At 40.6% G+C, this 13,669-nt stretch overlaps 2 protein-coding genes across 2 annotated transcripts; one reads left to right on the top strand and one right to left on the bottom strand.

The window, feature by feature from the left end:
* The first annotated feature begins 1,874 nt into the window (after positions 1 to 1,874).
* On the top strand, positions 1,875 to 4,290 carry LOC109992743 (tripartite motif-containing protein 16-like). Its single transcript, XM_020645481.3, has one exon. It carries the CDS (start codon positions 1,980 to 1,982, stop codon positions 3,645 to 3,647), a length of 1,668 nt encoding a protein of 555 aa, XP_020501137.2. The 5' UTR covers positions 1,875 to 1,979; the 3' UTR covers positions 3,648 to 4,290.
* Positions 4,291 to 4,751: 461 nt separating this feature from the next.
* On the bottom strand, positions 4,752 to 10,712 carry LOC110003598 (FK506-binding protein 15-like). The gene is made up of 4 exons (XM_020659164.3): positions 10,553 to 10,712; positions 7,636 to 8,294; positions 5,540 to 5,648; positions 4,752 to 5,350 (listed from the first exon to the last, which is right to left on the bottom strand). The coding sequence occupies exons 1-4, from the start codon at positions 10,646 to 10,648 to the stop codon at positions 5,270 to 5,272; spliced, it is 945 nt and encodes a 314-aa protein (XP_020514820.2). The 5' UTR covers positions 10,649 to 10,712; the 3' UTR covers positions 4,752 to 5,269.
* Positions 10,713 to 13,669: the final 2,957 nt, after the last annotated feature.

The raw sequence follows: 13,669 nt of genomic DNA on the forward strand, positions 1-13,669 counted from the left end.
AACCTCATTGAGATTAAGACAGAGCGTCTCCTCCAAGACACGCAGCAGCACAATAAACAAGTAACAGAGATAAAACACAAAACAATTACAGACACTGATCAGCACATCCTGAGTCACAGAGAAGAAAAGTCGATATTCAAATGAAAACCTGACGCATCTTCCTCCAATACCTTCAATCTACTTTTTAAAAAGATTCATAGAGACCAGCTCCCCCAGACACACATCATCCTGCAGGAGATTCCAGGCCGCAGCGTACCTGAAACACCTTTTCCCCGTTTCAAGACGCACTTTGGGAACAAAAAACAAAAAGATGTTTTGTGACTGGGTAGCAGAGCGAACACTGTGCCTTCAAGAATTCAAACACAAATCAGTGAGACAAACTGCCATGCATGTAGCATTGCCTGTTATTATATCAAACCTTTAAAACACATTTACACTTTTGTTCCTCAACTTTCTGGCTCTTTTTACTTTGGTCTCTGTGTTTTATTGTGTTATTATATTTGATTGTACAGAACTTTTGTGTTTTTTTAAAATGTGATTTATAAATCAAACTGGTTTGGATTGAATAGTAAACAAACAAATCATAGTTTGTCTTTAAGAAATATACCTTATGTCAAGATATGTCCTTGTTTAGTTTTGTATTTTATTTATTTCACTGCTTTGATTTCATTTCCTGTTTTATTTTTTCATGTTCCTCCGTCATAAGAGGTGGGATTAAATAAATTTATACTTCTTCCCACTCCTGTTCAGATGTGTAAATTAAAGTAGAAAGTATTTGAGAGCTCCTTTTGTATGATGTCTTTCATCATCTGTACATAATACTTTGTTTTCTCTGTGTTCTTTCTTCTCTCTTTTTCATGTTCGAAATGAACTTCAATCAATTAATCAATATAAACGCTTCTATCCATAAAAAAAATAATATTTTGTGTTGGGGAAAAATATTTGTTTGCACAGTAAGTGTTTGTAATGGAGCCACCAGGTTTATCTAAGGAGATATATTGTTGTTTTTCATTACTATTTACAACTGCCTCTATGTAACTACATGGACATGCAGATCTGTAAAGAGATCATGTAATTACAGCACTGTATCCACAGGGGACTCCAAAGTTAACATAACCTTCAAATCATAAAACAGAAACTGCTGCAAATCCAACAAGTTGTGTTTGCTCCTTTGTTTATTTTTTTTCATTTAGAATAAATCACTTCACTTATATTTTTTTTATGTCATTCTCTGTTTTTAAAACTGCTACAGACTAGAAAGAAAATATGTATTAATTTTCTTGAAAACTCAGCTGTTACATGTTTACACAGCAGTAATGACAGATTTGTGTTTGAGTCACGATCATCCCTCATGAACATGTAACGACTTGATCGTCTTGTTTTCCTGTTTCCAGATGAGCAGGCATGTCTAAGGAGGAGAGGTTTTTTTCTGCAGAGAAAGAGGAAAATGTTTTCATTAATTTAATCTGTGTTTAACACTCTACACTTCAAATATATAGTAGATGGTTTGAAATAAACCATTGAAATATTTAAATGCACCACTCTGATGCTCTAACCAAAGTAATGTCTAAAAACATTTCCTCTCATCATAAAAAATGGACTGTATGGCTACTGCTACTGACAGTTTAACAAGAACGCATGCCAAGCTACTTTTTTCATTGATGTCCTGCAATAAGAAGAAGGCAAACAAGACCATTAAATGTACGAGGAATGAGGAAACAAAGTTAAAGATTCACAGTGCTGCTCCTCTTTCTGGTTCAAAGAGCTTGATAACCCCTCCCTCTCCTGCCTGCTCTCAAACACAGCCAGCTCCACTCTGACCCAGTATTTCCTGGTTCCCTCCCCTTTAGATCTACAGTTTACAGATGGGTGTGAGCAACACCAGCTGAAGCACAAACACATGTTTTGTAGATCAGTGGTGAAATAGTTTCAGTTCTCAGGAAGTGAAACTCAGACAGTCGTTGTCACTGAGAGGAGAAATGGCGCAGAAAGGAGTTCAGCTGGACCGGGAAACCTTCTCTTGTTCGATCTGTCTGGATCTACTGAAGGATCCGGTGACTGTTCCCTGTGGACACAGCTACTGTATGAAGTGTATTAAAACCCACTGGGATAAAGAGGAGGAGAAGAAAATCTACAGCTGCCCTCAGTGTAGGCAGACCTTCCCAGTGAGGCCTGTCCTGGTGAAAAGCACCATGTTAGCAGTTTTAGTGGAGGAGCTGAAGAAGACTGGACACCAAGCTGCTCCTGCTGATCACTGCTATGCTGGACCTGAAGATGTGGCCTGTGATTTCTGCACCGAGAGAAAACTGAAAGCCTGTAAGTCCTGTCTACAATGTCTGGCTTCTTACTGTGAGAAACACCTGCAGCCTCATTTTGAAGTGGCTTCATGGAAGAAACACAAGCTGGTGGAGCCCTCCAAGAAGCTCCAGGAGAACGTCTGCTCTCGTCATGATGAGGTGATGAAGATGTTCTGTCGTACTGATCAGCAGTCTATCTGTTATCTCTGCTCTGTGGATGAACATAAAGGCCACGACACAGTCTCAGCTGCAGCAGAGAGGACCGAGAAGCAGAGAGAGCTGGAGGTGAGTCGACAAAACATCCAGCAGAGAATCCAGGACAGAGAGAAAGATGTGAAGCTGCTTCAACAGGAGGTGGAGGATATCAATGGCTCCGCTGATAAAGCAGTGGAGGGCAGTGAGAAGATCTTCACAGAGATGATTCGTCTCATGGAGAAAAGACGCTCTGATGTGAAGCAGCAGGTCAGATCTCAGCAGCAAACTGAAGTGAGTCGAGTCAGAGAGCTTCAGGAGAAGCTGGAGCAGGAGATCACTGAGCTGAAGAGGAGAGACGCTGAACTGGAGAAGCTCTCACACACACAGGACCACAACCAGTTTCTACACGACTACCCCTCACTGTCACCACTCTGTGAAACTACACACTCATCCAGCATCAATATCCGTCCTCTGAGGTACTTTGAGGATGTGACAGCAGCTGTGTCAGAAGTCAGAGATAAACTAGAGGACGTCCTGAGAGAGAAATGGACAAACATCTCACAGAGAGTGACTGAAGTGGATGTTTTACTGTCACAACCAGAGAACATGACCAGAGCTGACTTCTTACAATATTCATGTGACATCACACTGGATCCAAACACAGCACACACATATCTGTTATTATCTGATGGAAACAGAAAAGTAACAAACACGGGTCAACAACAGTCTTATTCTCGTCACCCAGACAGATTCACTAAATGGTGTCAGGTCCTGAGTCCAGAGAGTCTGACTGGTCGTTGTTACTGGGAACTGGAGAGAGGAGGAAGAGTTCGTGTAGCAGTCGCATACAAGAATATCAGCAGAACAGGAGGCTGGAAAGAATGTGGATTTGGAGGCAATGACAAATCTTGGGCGTTAGATTGTGAAAACAACAGTTATAACTTTTGGTACAACACTGTCAGCACTCCTGTCTCAGGTCCTCAGTCCTCCAGAGTAGGAGTGTACCTGGATCACAGAGCAGGTATTCTGTCCTTCTACAGCATCTCTGAAACCATGACTCTCCTCCACAGAGTCCAGACCACATTCACTCAGCCTCTACATGCTGGACTTTATATTCATTCTGGATCTAGTGCTGAGTTGTGTAAACTGAAATAGACAGAAGTCATTTAAAGGAACAGTGGGTTAAACTTTAATCCTTCAACTTGATCATTATTCATGTTTGTTGCTGAGAGCTGATTGTGGTTACATTGTTCACCTGTCAATCAAACTTTATGGGCGGTACTTTGACATCTTCTCACTTGTTCTGTAAATGTTTGAGTCTCTTTAAATAACTCTCTTTAGCTGTTTCTGTTTAGTCACAGAGGCTTTACTGCTCATGAGGATTTTTGTTCAGCTGAACTGACATTTTCTCTGCATGAACATTTCAACTTTTCTTCACTTTAAATGTGTTTACAATGAGTACTGATTGTTTTTGTTCTAATTAAAGGGTCTTAAGAGAGAAAGCACCAGGCCTTTTCTTTCATGTAGATATTGTTTTCACCAGAAACATCTCAAATTAAATTTATAGAATGATTTCTTTCTGCAGAATGAATTTTGTTGTTTAAAGTTAAATTGATTAAAAATGTACTCTGAAGTATGAAATCAATGAGATTGTTATTATTTTCTTTTTCATAGCTGAGATTCTGATCAAGCAGTCTTAAATCAAAAGTTAATGGATGGATTGATTTAACAGAGTTTATTGATCTGATGTTTGAACAAGCTGGTGTTTTACATCCTAAATAAACAAACAGGAACAAAGTGTTTTCTTCTTGTCTTCATTGCAGGATGTCAAACAAAGCTGATGGAGAAAATGTGAAACTAGTATGAGAGGCAGTTTGTTTGTGTGGAGGCCCATTTAGACCAGTAAGAAAAAATAAACTTAAAAATGATGAAATAAAACTGAACACCTGCTTTATTTCCTGCTTCTTACAGGTGAAGTTTGAATGCTTTTCATTGTTAATGATCAAAGTAAAAGTCTCTTGAATGGCTCTGTTGTTTTGACATTTAAAAACTAAACATTAACAAAATGTTATTTACTAATGTTTACATTGGGAGATAAAACAAATGCACTTTGACACTTAAAAACAGACAAAACATTCAAATTCAATGTAAAGACATTTAATGCTTGAGAAGCTTCTTTGTTTCTAAAAACATCTGATATAAAACTGAATGATCACTCACTTCAGACAAACAGATTCAACCACTCACAGAGATAGAGGACACATTTTCACCTCCTTTATTTTTCTGGAATGAATTTCAGGTTAGCAAAGACTTTATTAAAAGTTCTATTTCTAAAGCAGCGAGCTAATAATCAAAACCATTTCATGGTTTACAGTCTAAAAAAAAGAAAACAGACGACAGGATTACTGCTGATTGGACAAACTAATCTGCTACAGTGCCATGTAGAAACATGAATTAAACTGCATCATCAACACATGACAAATGAAATGAAGTGGTTTTGATTCTTCTGTGAATTACAGGCTTGGGATTTGAACCACAATCAGAGTCTGGAGCAGCAGCTTTGTTCTCAACAGACAGCAGCTGTCAGTCAGCAGGACGACTCTTAGACGAAGAGGAGGGCGCTCAGATCCGCTCCGTCCAATCAGATCCAGCCGCAGAGGCCGCCCCTGTCATCTTCACTGCTCCCACAGGGCAGACACAGCTGCAGAAGGAACCATGCGCCTTTTTATATATGCTGGAAATGAAGACGCAGACTTTGATTTTATCCTGGCTACAGCTCAGTTCAGCCAGTCTAGATCATCATCCTCCTCCTCATCATCACCAAACAGAGGGGCGGGGGGTGGGCGGCCCTTCAGACTCTGGAGGGACAGCAGAGAAATAACATGAATGTGTCCTTTTAACTTTTATTTAGAGATTTAGCTGATACATTATTTTTTACTGAATATTTAGCAAAAAGACAGACTCAACACTGAAACAAAACACAAGGGGAAGGGATGCAGAGTGCTGGACTAAACCTCAGAGCTTTCACCCTACAGATCCGTTCTCACCATCTCATCCTCCTCTTCCTCCTCACTGGGAGCTGCGGGGGGTTTGGCAGGATTTGTGTTCTGGAAAAATGGCTCCTCTCCATTTTCCTCACCCATTCCCCCAGTCAGACTGAGAGAATAGCAGAAATAAAAGAGTCGGGGGCAGAGGGGTGGGCGGGACAGGGGGCAGGGGAGAAGAGGAAGAAGAGGCAGAAAGCAGCAGGAAACAGCAGTTCATAGAGGTGGTTAGTTTGAAGGGAATCATGCATTCATTTTTAGAGACGGCGGCACAAATATGTTACATCTGTGGTCACATTACATGAAATAAACATGTTAGTAATACTGGCACATGTTGTCAGACTCTCCCCCGCTCACATGTACAGTATATCTCTATTTACGTGTTTGAAGATATGAATATATTTCATTTTATAGATTTAAATATGTAGAATTGTATTACAATGTAAGTTTATGGTTGTAACGGGACGTGTCTTGTTGAGGCGGCCGCCATGACAGACACTAGGAGAGAGAACTCCCATAATTCCCCGCCAGCATCAACGTTATCTTTTGTTATTGTTGGATTAATTGAGAGCCCCCTGGTGGCTGAATCTACACACTACAAGAGACGCAATTAAAGTCCAAAATGAACGTGGTCATTTCTTTGTAATTCCATCAATGATGTTCTATTTTGTCCCTTTAGGGGAACCATCTTTAAGTCACTGAAGCATCATCCTGCTCCCGCAGTAAAAAAAAATAACGACACCACTGTGCTGGTTTATTTGACTCTATGACTGCTTCACAGTGCTGACACAGAGAAAGCAACTAAACTGGACATCCTGAAAAGTGCAAATGCTGTCCCATTAACCGGGGATGATACAGGAGGACTTCAGTGACTCATTTCGTACTTGGGTTGGCTGTGACTCAGTTGGTAGAGTCGGTCATCTCTCAACCAGAAGGTTGGAGGTTCGATCTCCAGCTCCTGCAGCCACATGTCCGCAGTGTCCTCCTTAGGCAAGACTCTTAACCCCAAGTTGCTTTGCTGCTTTGTTCACGGCATGTAAATGTGGATGAATGGATTATTTAAATCTGATGGACACTTCACAGAGCAGCCTCTGCCATCAGTGTGTGGATAGAATATCTTAAATCTGTCAGTTTAATTGTTTTTTAGGATTTTCTATTGTCATATTGTTGTATATGTATTTTAATGTTTCCTCATAATAGTGTGATGTGGTTTTATTCGATTGAATGTTGTACATTTTACATTTTTATTTACCTGAAGGCCCAACTAGGGACAAGAGTTGTAAATAAGCAATAGTATAAACTCTGTGTGCAGCACATCAGTTACATGCTCTGTATTGAAAATATGTTAAACTGCATCGTCCCTATTAAACAAATACATTCAAATGTAGGTGTGGCCTGCAGTGTAAAAGAAGAGTAGTACTAAACAAGCTCAAGTCCATTTACATGCACACTTCTTATAACAGTGTTAGACTTTGTAGAAGAAGTCATGATGTCACACCACACTGCTGTAGCAGTGCAGCATTTATTTACAAAATAAATCTAAAAGTCAAGGTCATAAAGTACATTTATTTACAAATATTTAATTGCAAAATCAAGACACTGGTAAGAACTGCTTTACATCGTGCATATGGACTTAAAAACAGATTTGAAATGCAAAATAATTGAATTTTTAACGTGTGATAAAAAATGTGATCGATTGCAATTAACAACTGATGTTCAGCAATTGATCCAGATTTTTTATTTATTTATAATTTGACAGCCCTAATATCATTTAAAATAGAAAGAATTGGACAAATAAAGTTGAAAAATAAATGAAAATACTTTCCCTATGTTATCATGTTTCCTCCTTTTTGTATCTTTTTTAAATATATACACTGGAATATTTCCTTTTTACTTTCTTATTCTTTTACAGATATAGTCTTCTTTAGACCAGATGCTTCCCCTTTAATAATCTATAAATAAATCTCCTGTAGTTGAAAGGTTACCTCCCTGCAGTGTGTTAGTCTGCATCACCTCCATCACACCGGTGATTCACTGGAATCACTGGAGGCTGGGGGCTTGAACATTTTGGAGGTTTTACTGACAGCTGCAGGACTCACCTCACGTCTTCTCCTGAGCTCTTTTGAAGGGCGTTCGGGGGTGGAGGGGGGTTAACCGGGGGTGAAAAAGCTTTCTGAGAGTCAGCTTCTATTTCTCCTTCGTGCTCTCTGTCCTCCACACACTCCTGCTTCATCTCGCTGCTCGCTGCAGCTTTTACTTCTGACACACTTTCCTGTCGGTCTGCAGGTGGAGGTCTCTCTTCAGGTTCGTCTTGTGACTCTGCAGACCTGTTGGTGTCTTTTTCCTCTGTAGAGGTTTCTGGAAAAGAGAGCTCCACCTGCTCCTCTTGTACTGTAGACTCTGCTGCAGCCTCAGCTGCTGGTGTCTCTGGTTGTTTGGGTTCAGCGGCTGAAGCTGGGTTGGGATCAGTTTTCTCTAAAGTCTCTGCCTGTGTCTTTGACTCACTTGCTGCCTCTGCCTGCTTCTCTGTTGATACTTCCTGATCCTTCACAGTCTCGCCCACTCTGTTAGAATCATCCTCATGCTCGTCTTCCTCCTCCTTCTCTTCTCTCTCTCCATTCACATGGACGTGCTGCTGACACGTCTCCTCTCTTTGTCTCACATCTTCACTTTCTTCCTCCTTCTCTGCTTCCTCTTCACTCTTAATCGGTTTCTGTGACGGTCTGTCTGTTCCACTGAGCAGCTGCAGGGTTACATTCTGCACAAAAAATACATTTGTTGATTCAATTGAAAAAGCCAAGAAAACTTAAAGTAGGTAACAAATGCTTCATGCGTTTACACTAACTAGTCATAGTCGGCTCTATGAATACTTGGACAGTGACAAACTTTAACCTGTGTTGTGATTTTGGTTCTGTACAACTGTATTACATTTTCAGTTTAAAAAAAATGAGAAAGCAAGAGTGTTGAACACAACATGTGAACCACTTTTAATAACGGAAGAACCAAAACGTGGCAGCAGAGTACACACACGATCTTTATCAAGCAGAAGTACAGATACTTGTTTAGAAAAAAGAGACGGGTAAATGTAGAGGAAGTGATTCATTTTCTTCACTCCATTAAAAAGTGAAATGTCCGGGCTCTGAAATGTCCTGACTGCACACAGGTAAGGCTGCAAAGCTACCTGAGGCTCAGCTCTTATACTGGAGGACATTACAATGTGATTGGATGGAGAACGTCTCTCTGCTCTGAATCTGCTGCTTTTTGTCGGCCATGTTGGCTGCTTCACTTTCATCCATGTGGTTTCACGTTCTCCCTGTGGCTCACAGACATCACATAGCTGTCTCTTAGCTGTTGTTAGAGCCATTTGTGTGTTCAGTATGTATGTGTGCTCTGTGGTAGTTCCTTGTGGTGACAGTAGTGGGCACATTCACTTTGGTGTTGGGAAGGTTACAAGTAGAGGAAGAGTTAATCACGGACAGGTGAGCAGCCCACCGTGAGAGGCACACAGTTTTTGACCGCTGTTGAAATGTATCGTGAATGGAACATTTATCCTGGCTTTGTTTTACATTCATGTTATAGTGGAATAAGTGTATGTAGACAACCAGAATATGTAAATGAACGATTCAGATAAACCCGTTTTGAGTGTGACAGCACGGAGTTGATTGAGTTATTGCCACGAAACACGGAAACAGCGCGTCAATTAAGTACGGTAGGCTATCAGCCCCTCAGTGGCAAACTTTTGATACGCAAGATCAAGCCACTACAGCTGTGTTATTGTCCCGTCCATGGAAGTTGAAATTGCTTAACGCAAAGTATAACCATTAAATCTTTAATACCGTCAATTTAAAGTTGACTGTCTGATCCTTTAACACAAACTGGTTGTTTTAATTCAAGTCCATCATGGTGGAGTACAGAAACAAAAAAAAACAAAAGGATGTCAGTGTCCCAATACTCCAGGAGTTCACTGTATTTGTTTTAGATACAAGAAATGTTATGTAGAAAAGGCCCCAAAGTTACATGTTAAGGTTTTTGCTTTATGTTACAATAGTGTTTGATTCCTGTTCAGTTTAATGTGATGATATTGTGCTCAATAGGGAAGAGGTGTCACCTGCTGGTCATTTTAGCGAATTACATCATGTAGTAATGAGCAGTGTGCATCAGTCGATGACAGATGAGCCATCAGTGTGCAGAGTAATCACTTCAGAAGTTGGTTGTGCGTGAATGAAAAGAGTGAGTACTTACCTGAAGTCTTATATGTGACATTGTGTGTTCTTTAATGTTGAGGCAAAGTTGTTAACTCCTGCGGAGCCAGAGTTTAGAGCTTAGATGTTCGGCGTATTCTGGATATGCTAGTTAGCCGACGTCACGGCCCGACATGCTTGCTAACTGTGTTGCTCTCTGCACGAGGAGGAAAGTTTGATGTCCGTGCTTCACAATAAAAGCATCGTAGTATTTTTATAGAGAAATGATTGTATGACTGTTAAGCCTACGGTAGCCTTTCTGTGCTTAATACTTTAGGTTAAAGAGACATGTAGCTTACCTTTATTTATTTACATATTATAACCTATTACATTACTGTATAGTGTTTTGTATGTTATTATAGAGGTAAGATGAAGCATTCAGATGTGTTCCTTAAGTATATATTCTGCTATTCTTTTTCTCATAGAAAAACCACAACAAGACCTAATACTCTGTCATATTGAATGGCCACAGAGTTGCCTGTATTTTGTTTCACTATGAGGAAGAAGTAAACAGCCATTCAACCAAATCTGCCCTCTTGTTATTCATATTCTGGAATAAGGCCTGAAGTGGTGTTCAGGCCGACACACCTGAGTGAATCCAGTGGAAAGCAACAGACTAGTGTCCCAACTGAGTTTAGTTTTATTATCTTCATTACATGTTACTTCATCCAACCATGAACATTGTTTGTAAAGTCACATGACTTCAGTCCATGTTAAAGATGACACAGCTACAGACAGACATCTTCTTCAGCTTTTCACTACAAAGTGAACTTACCTTAATGGTAGTGACAATCACCCCGAGCACCGCCTGACCGCTGTAAGACTCGCTGACGTCAAACTCTCCTCGCAGAGAGTGAAGCACTCCGTTCATCACACGCTTCACCTGCAGACACACACACACACACACACACACACACACACACACACACACACACACACACACGCGCACACACGCACACACACAAACTGAATAGTAACTTTAGCTAGGTTATTTAGTCATGAGCAACGACTCGAGAAGCAGCAATGACACTTTTAGAATTATAAAATCTAAGACCAACAGACTGTAATACAAAAAAGTCATAATTTTAATATCAGTATTTGTTCTCCATCGGAAACATCAACTTTACAAACACTAGTGACTAGATGGAAATCTGTCTGTGAATAACAAGTTTGCTGTAATCTTCAGATACCTGGGGAAAATATTTTTTTCTTGCATGAGCTTTGCGGATGTTGAAAACGTAACACACAAACCATTCATTAACGCAGGGATGTCAGACATAAGGCCCGCGGGCCGTATCCGGCCCGACAACAGGTTTCATCCGGCCCGTGAGACGTTTTGGGAAGAAGAAGGAAATGTATTGAAAAACATTTTGAGATTTTTTATAAATTAAATATTTGTAATACTTTTTTTTAATTGTATTAAAACCTATGTAAAATGAGCAACGTAAAGGTTGATATCATGATACCAATATTAATTAAACTGGGCACTTTGAACTATCTTCTCAGCAGGGAGTAGCACGAGCTGCTCCTGCATTACGCTGGTAATACATCACATCAGAAAACAGGCTGAACACCTGAGAGAGGTGTCACAGAATGCAATTTCAAGAGAGATCGAAGGAGCGATATTTCTTTAGTTTTATTTGCTCACAAGTTGTCAGAATCGTATCAAAGCTACGGGACTTCTTACCAGCTTCTCCTGTCTTCACTGATGTAAAATAAAAGTTTTGGGTGATAATAACAAAGCTTCCTATGGAGTGAGCCACAAAGAGCAGCTCGTGCAAATAAAAAACAATCATCTCCGCCATGCGTAATAACCCAGACCGTCTCCACACATCCAGACGTTGAGCCTGATGCATCTCCCGACTAGTTTTACCTCTGGTTATTGTAAAAACAGTAAATTAAAATGAATATTAACTGATTTTAATTACAGATGGTTCATTTTTAGGTCACCCAGAGGTGAACGTGTTGTGTTGATCACCTAAAAGTTTCAGCGCGACATCACTTCTAAATGCAGTAGCCTGCTGTAGCTTTCATCAGACTGTAAATATGTAACTATTACTGAACATTTAATCCTTATCCAAAAACGATATCACGCACAGCATCATACAGAGGTCCGCTGGTTTAACCGAGGAGCAGCGCTAAAATGCTTTCTCGAATTGCGCACGGAGATGGCAGAGATTCATGGCGCATAAATAGTCAGTGACAGAGTTAGATCACGATAGTGCGGACACGGAGAAGAATGGACTGCCAGACTCATATCAAAAGTGGTTTAACTGAGTCTACTAAGTTGAAAAATGTGCACTCCACACGGAGCTGATCAGACTGCAGTGCACAACGCTGAAGATGAAGATGAAGATGACTTCGGTCTTTGCATCAAAGACTCTGTGTGTTTGTGACAACTTATTCATGTGAGCAGGTTATGTACAGAGCCCTGGAGGTGACATGGATGTTTGTTTTTTTTATCTTGCACGCGCGACTTACTATCTCGCAGGCGCGACTTATAATAAGTGAGGAATTTTAAGGAGTAAAGAGGAATTTTCCTTCCTTTACTATCTCGCAGATAGTACAGAAAAGCAGTAGCAGTGAATGCAGGCCTATTGTAATGGATCAAGACAGTCTCATCATTTTCTTCTTTAATTTAGGTATGTGTCATAAAGAAATACTTAGAAGCATAGCCTTATATGGTTTCATTTTAAGCCAGAGGCATCTTATCAGAATCCTTGGAGAATACAGACTTTGTCGTGAGAGACCAGGCAGTCAGTCTTCCTGCTGTGTAAGAAGATTTCTTATCTAAGGCAGACTGATTATATGTGAAGAAGAGGTTTCCTTCCTGTCCCTCAAAGACTCCAATGGAATGGACCTCCTTCATCAGAAGCCTTTAACACAAAAATAATAATATAGTTTTGGTTAGTAACAAGGTGCCTACCAGTAGTCTACTTCATAAAGGCAGAATGGGGAGGAATTGCTTTTAAAACATTGTCTTCTTATATTTGAGTTACATTTTTGGAAGAGTGTGTATGTGTATAAAAAAATCATAATCAATGTCATACCTGAACATTTTTCTTGTTGGCCCACCAAGGTCCTCTGCCTGTTCACCCACAAACTCAATTTTCGGGCGCTTGTGCCAATCAAAGTAATCTTTACCTGAAAAAGTGATGATGGTGTAGTCTTACCCATAGTGACTGCATAATCAATCTGAATAAGGTAACAATCATAAATACATGACCCTATATTCTCATCAATTTAGCTTGTGTCACGGTGCTGCTGTGGCAGCCTGTTTGTGTTTTCTATGTTTTGCCTTTCCCCCCTCCTTTCTCCCTCACCTGCTCCTTCTGTGTGTGTGTGTGTGTGTGTGTGTGTGTGTGTGTGTGTGTGTGTGTGTGTGTGTGTGTGTGTGTGTGTGTGTGTGTGTGTGTGTGTGTGTGTGTGTCTGTGTCTCTGTGTCTGTGTGTGGCAGCAGCTGCAGCAGCAACAGCAGATTGGCACACATAAGAGGCTATATCTGTCTGGTCTCCCCAACACTTTGGCGCTAGATTATTTCATCCTATACAGTGACTTGATGGTGCTGCTACTTAGTGTTTTCTGCGTTCTTGCCTTTGTGCTCATGCCTTTTCTCTTTATTGCATTCCACAGAGATCTCTAGCACCGTTCCACTCTGCTGTGTTTTGCTTGTGTTCTCCTGAGTTCCTCCACGGCGGCTCTATTTGACCCTCCTTCCCTGCCTGCTTGCTTGCTTGCCTGCCTGCCTGTCTGCCTGCCTGCCTACCTACCTACCTGTAACCCCCCTCATCTCATCCACTTAACCCTCCAGCACCAGTTTGTACAATAAATCTTTACTTCACTACTTCCTGTCTCCGTTGTCTGCATTTGGGTCCGAAAATACAATCTCAAC

Source organism: Labrus bergylta, chromosome 2 (assembly GCF_963930695.1).
Source record: "Labrus bergylta chromosome 2, fLabBer1.1, whole genome shotgun sequence".
NCBI classification, from domain to species: Eukaryota; Metazoa; Chordata; class Actinopteri; order Labriformes; family Labridae; genus Labrus; species Labrus bergylta.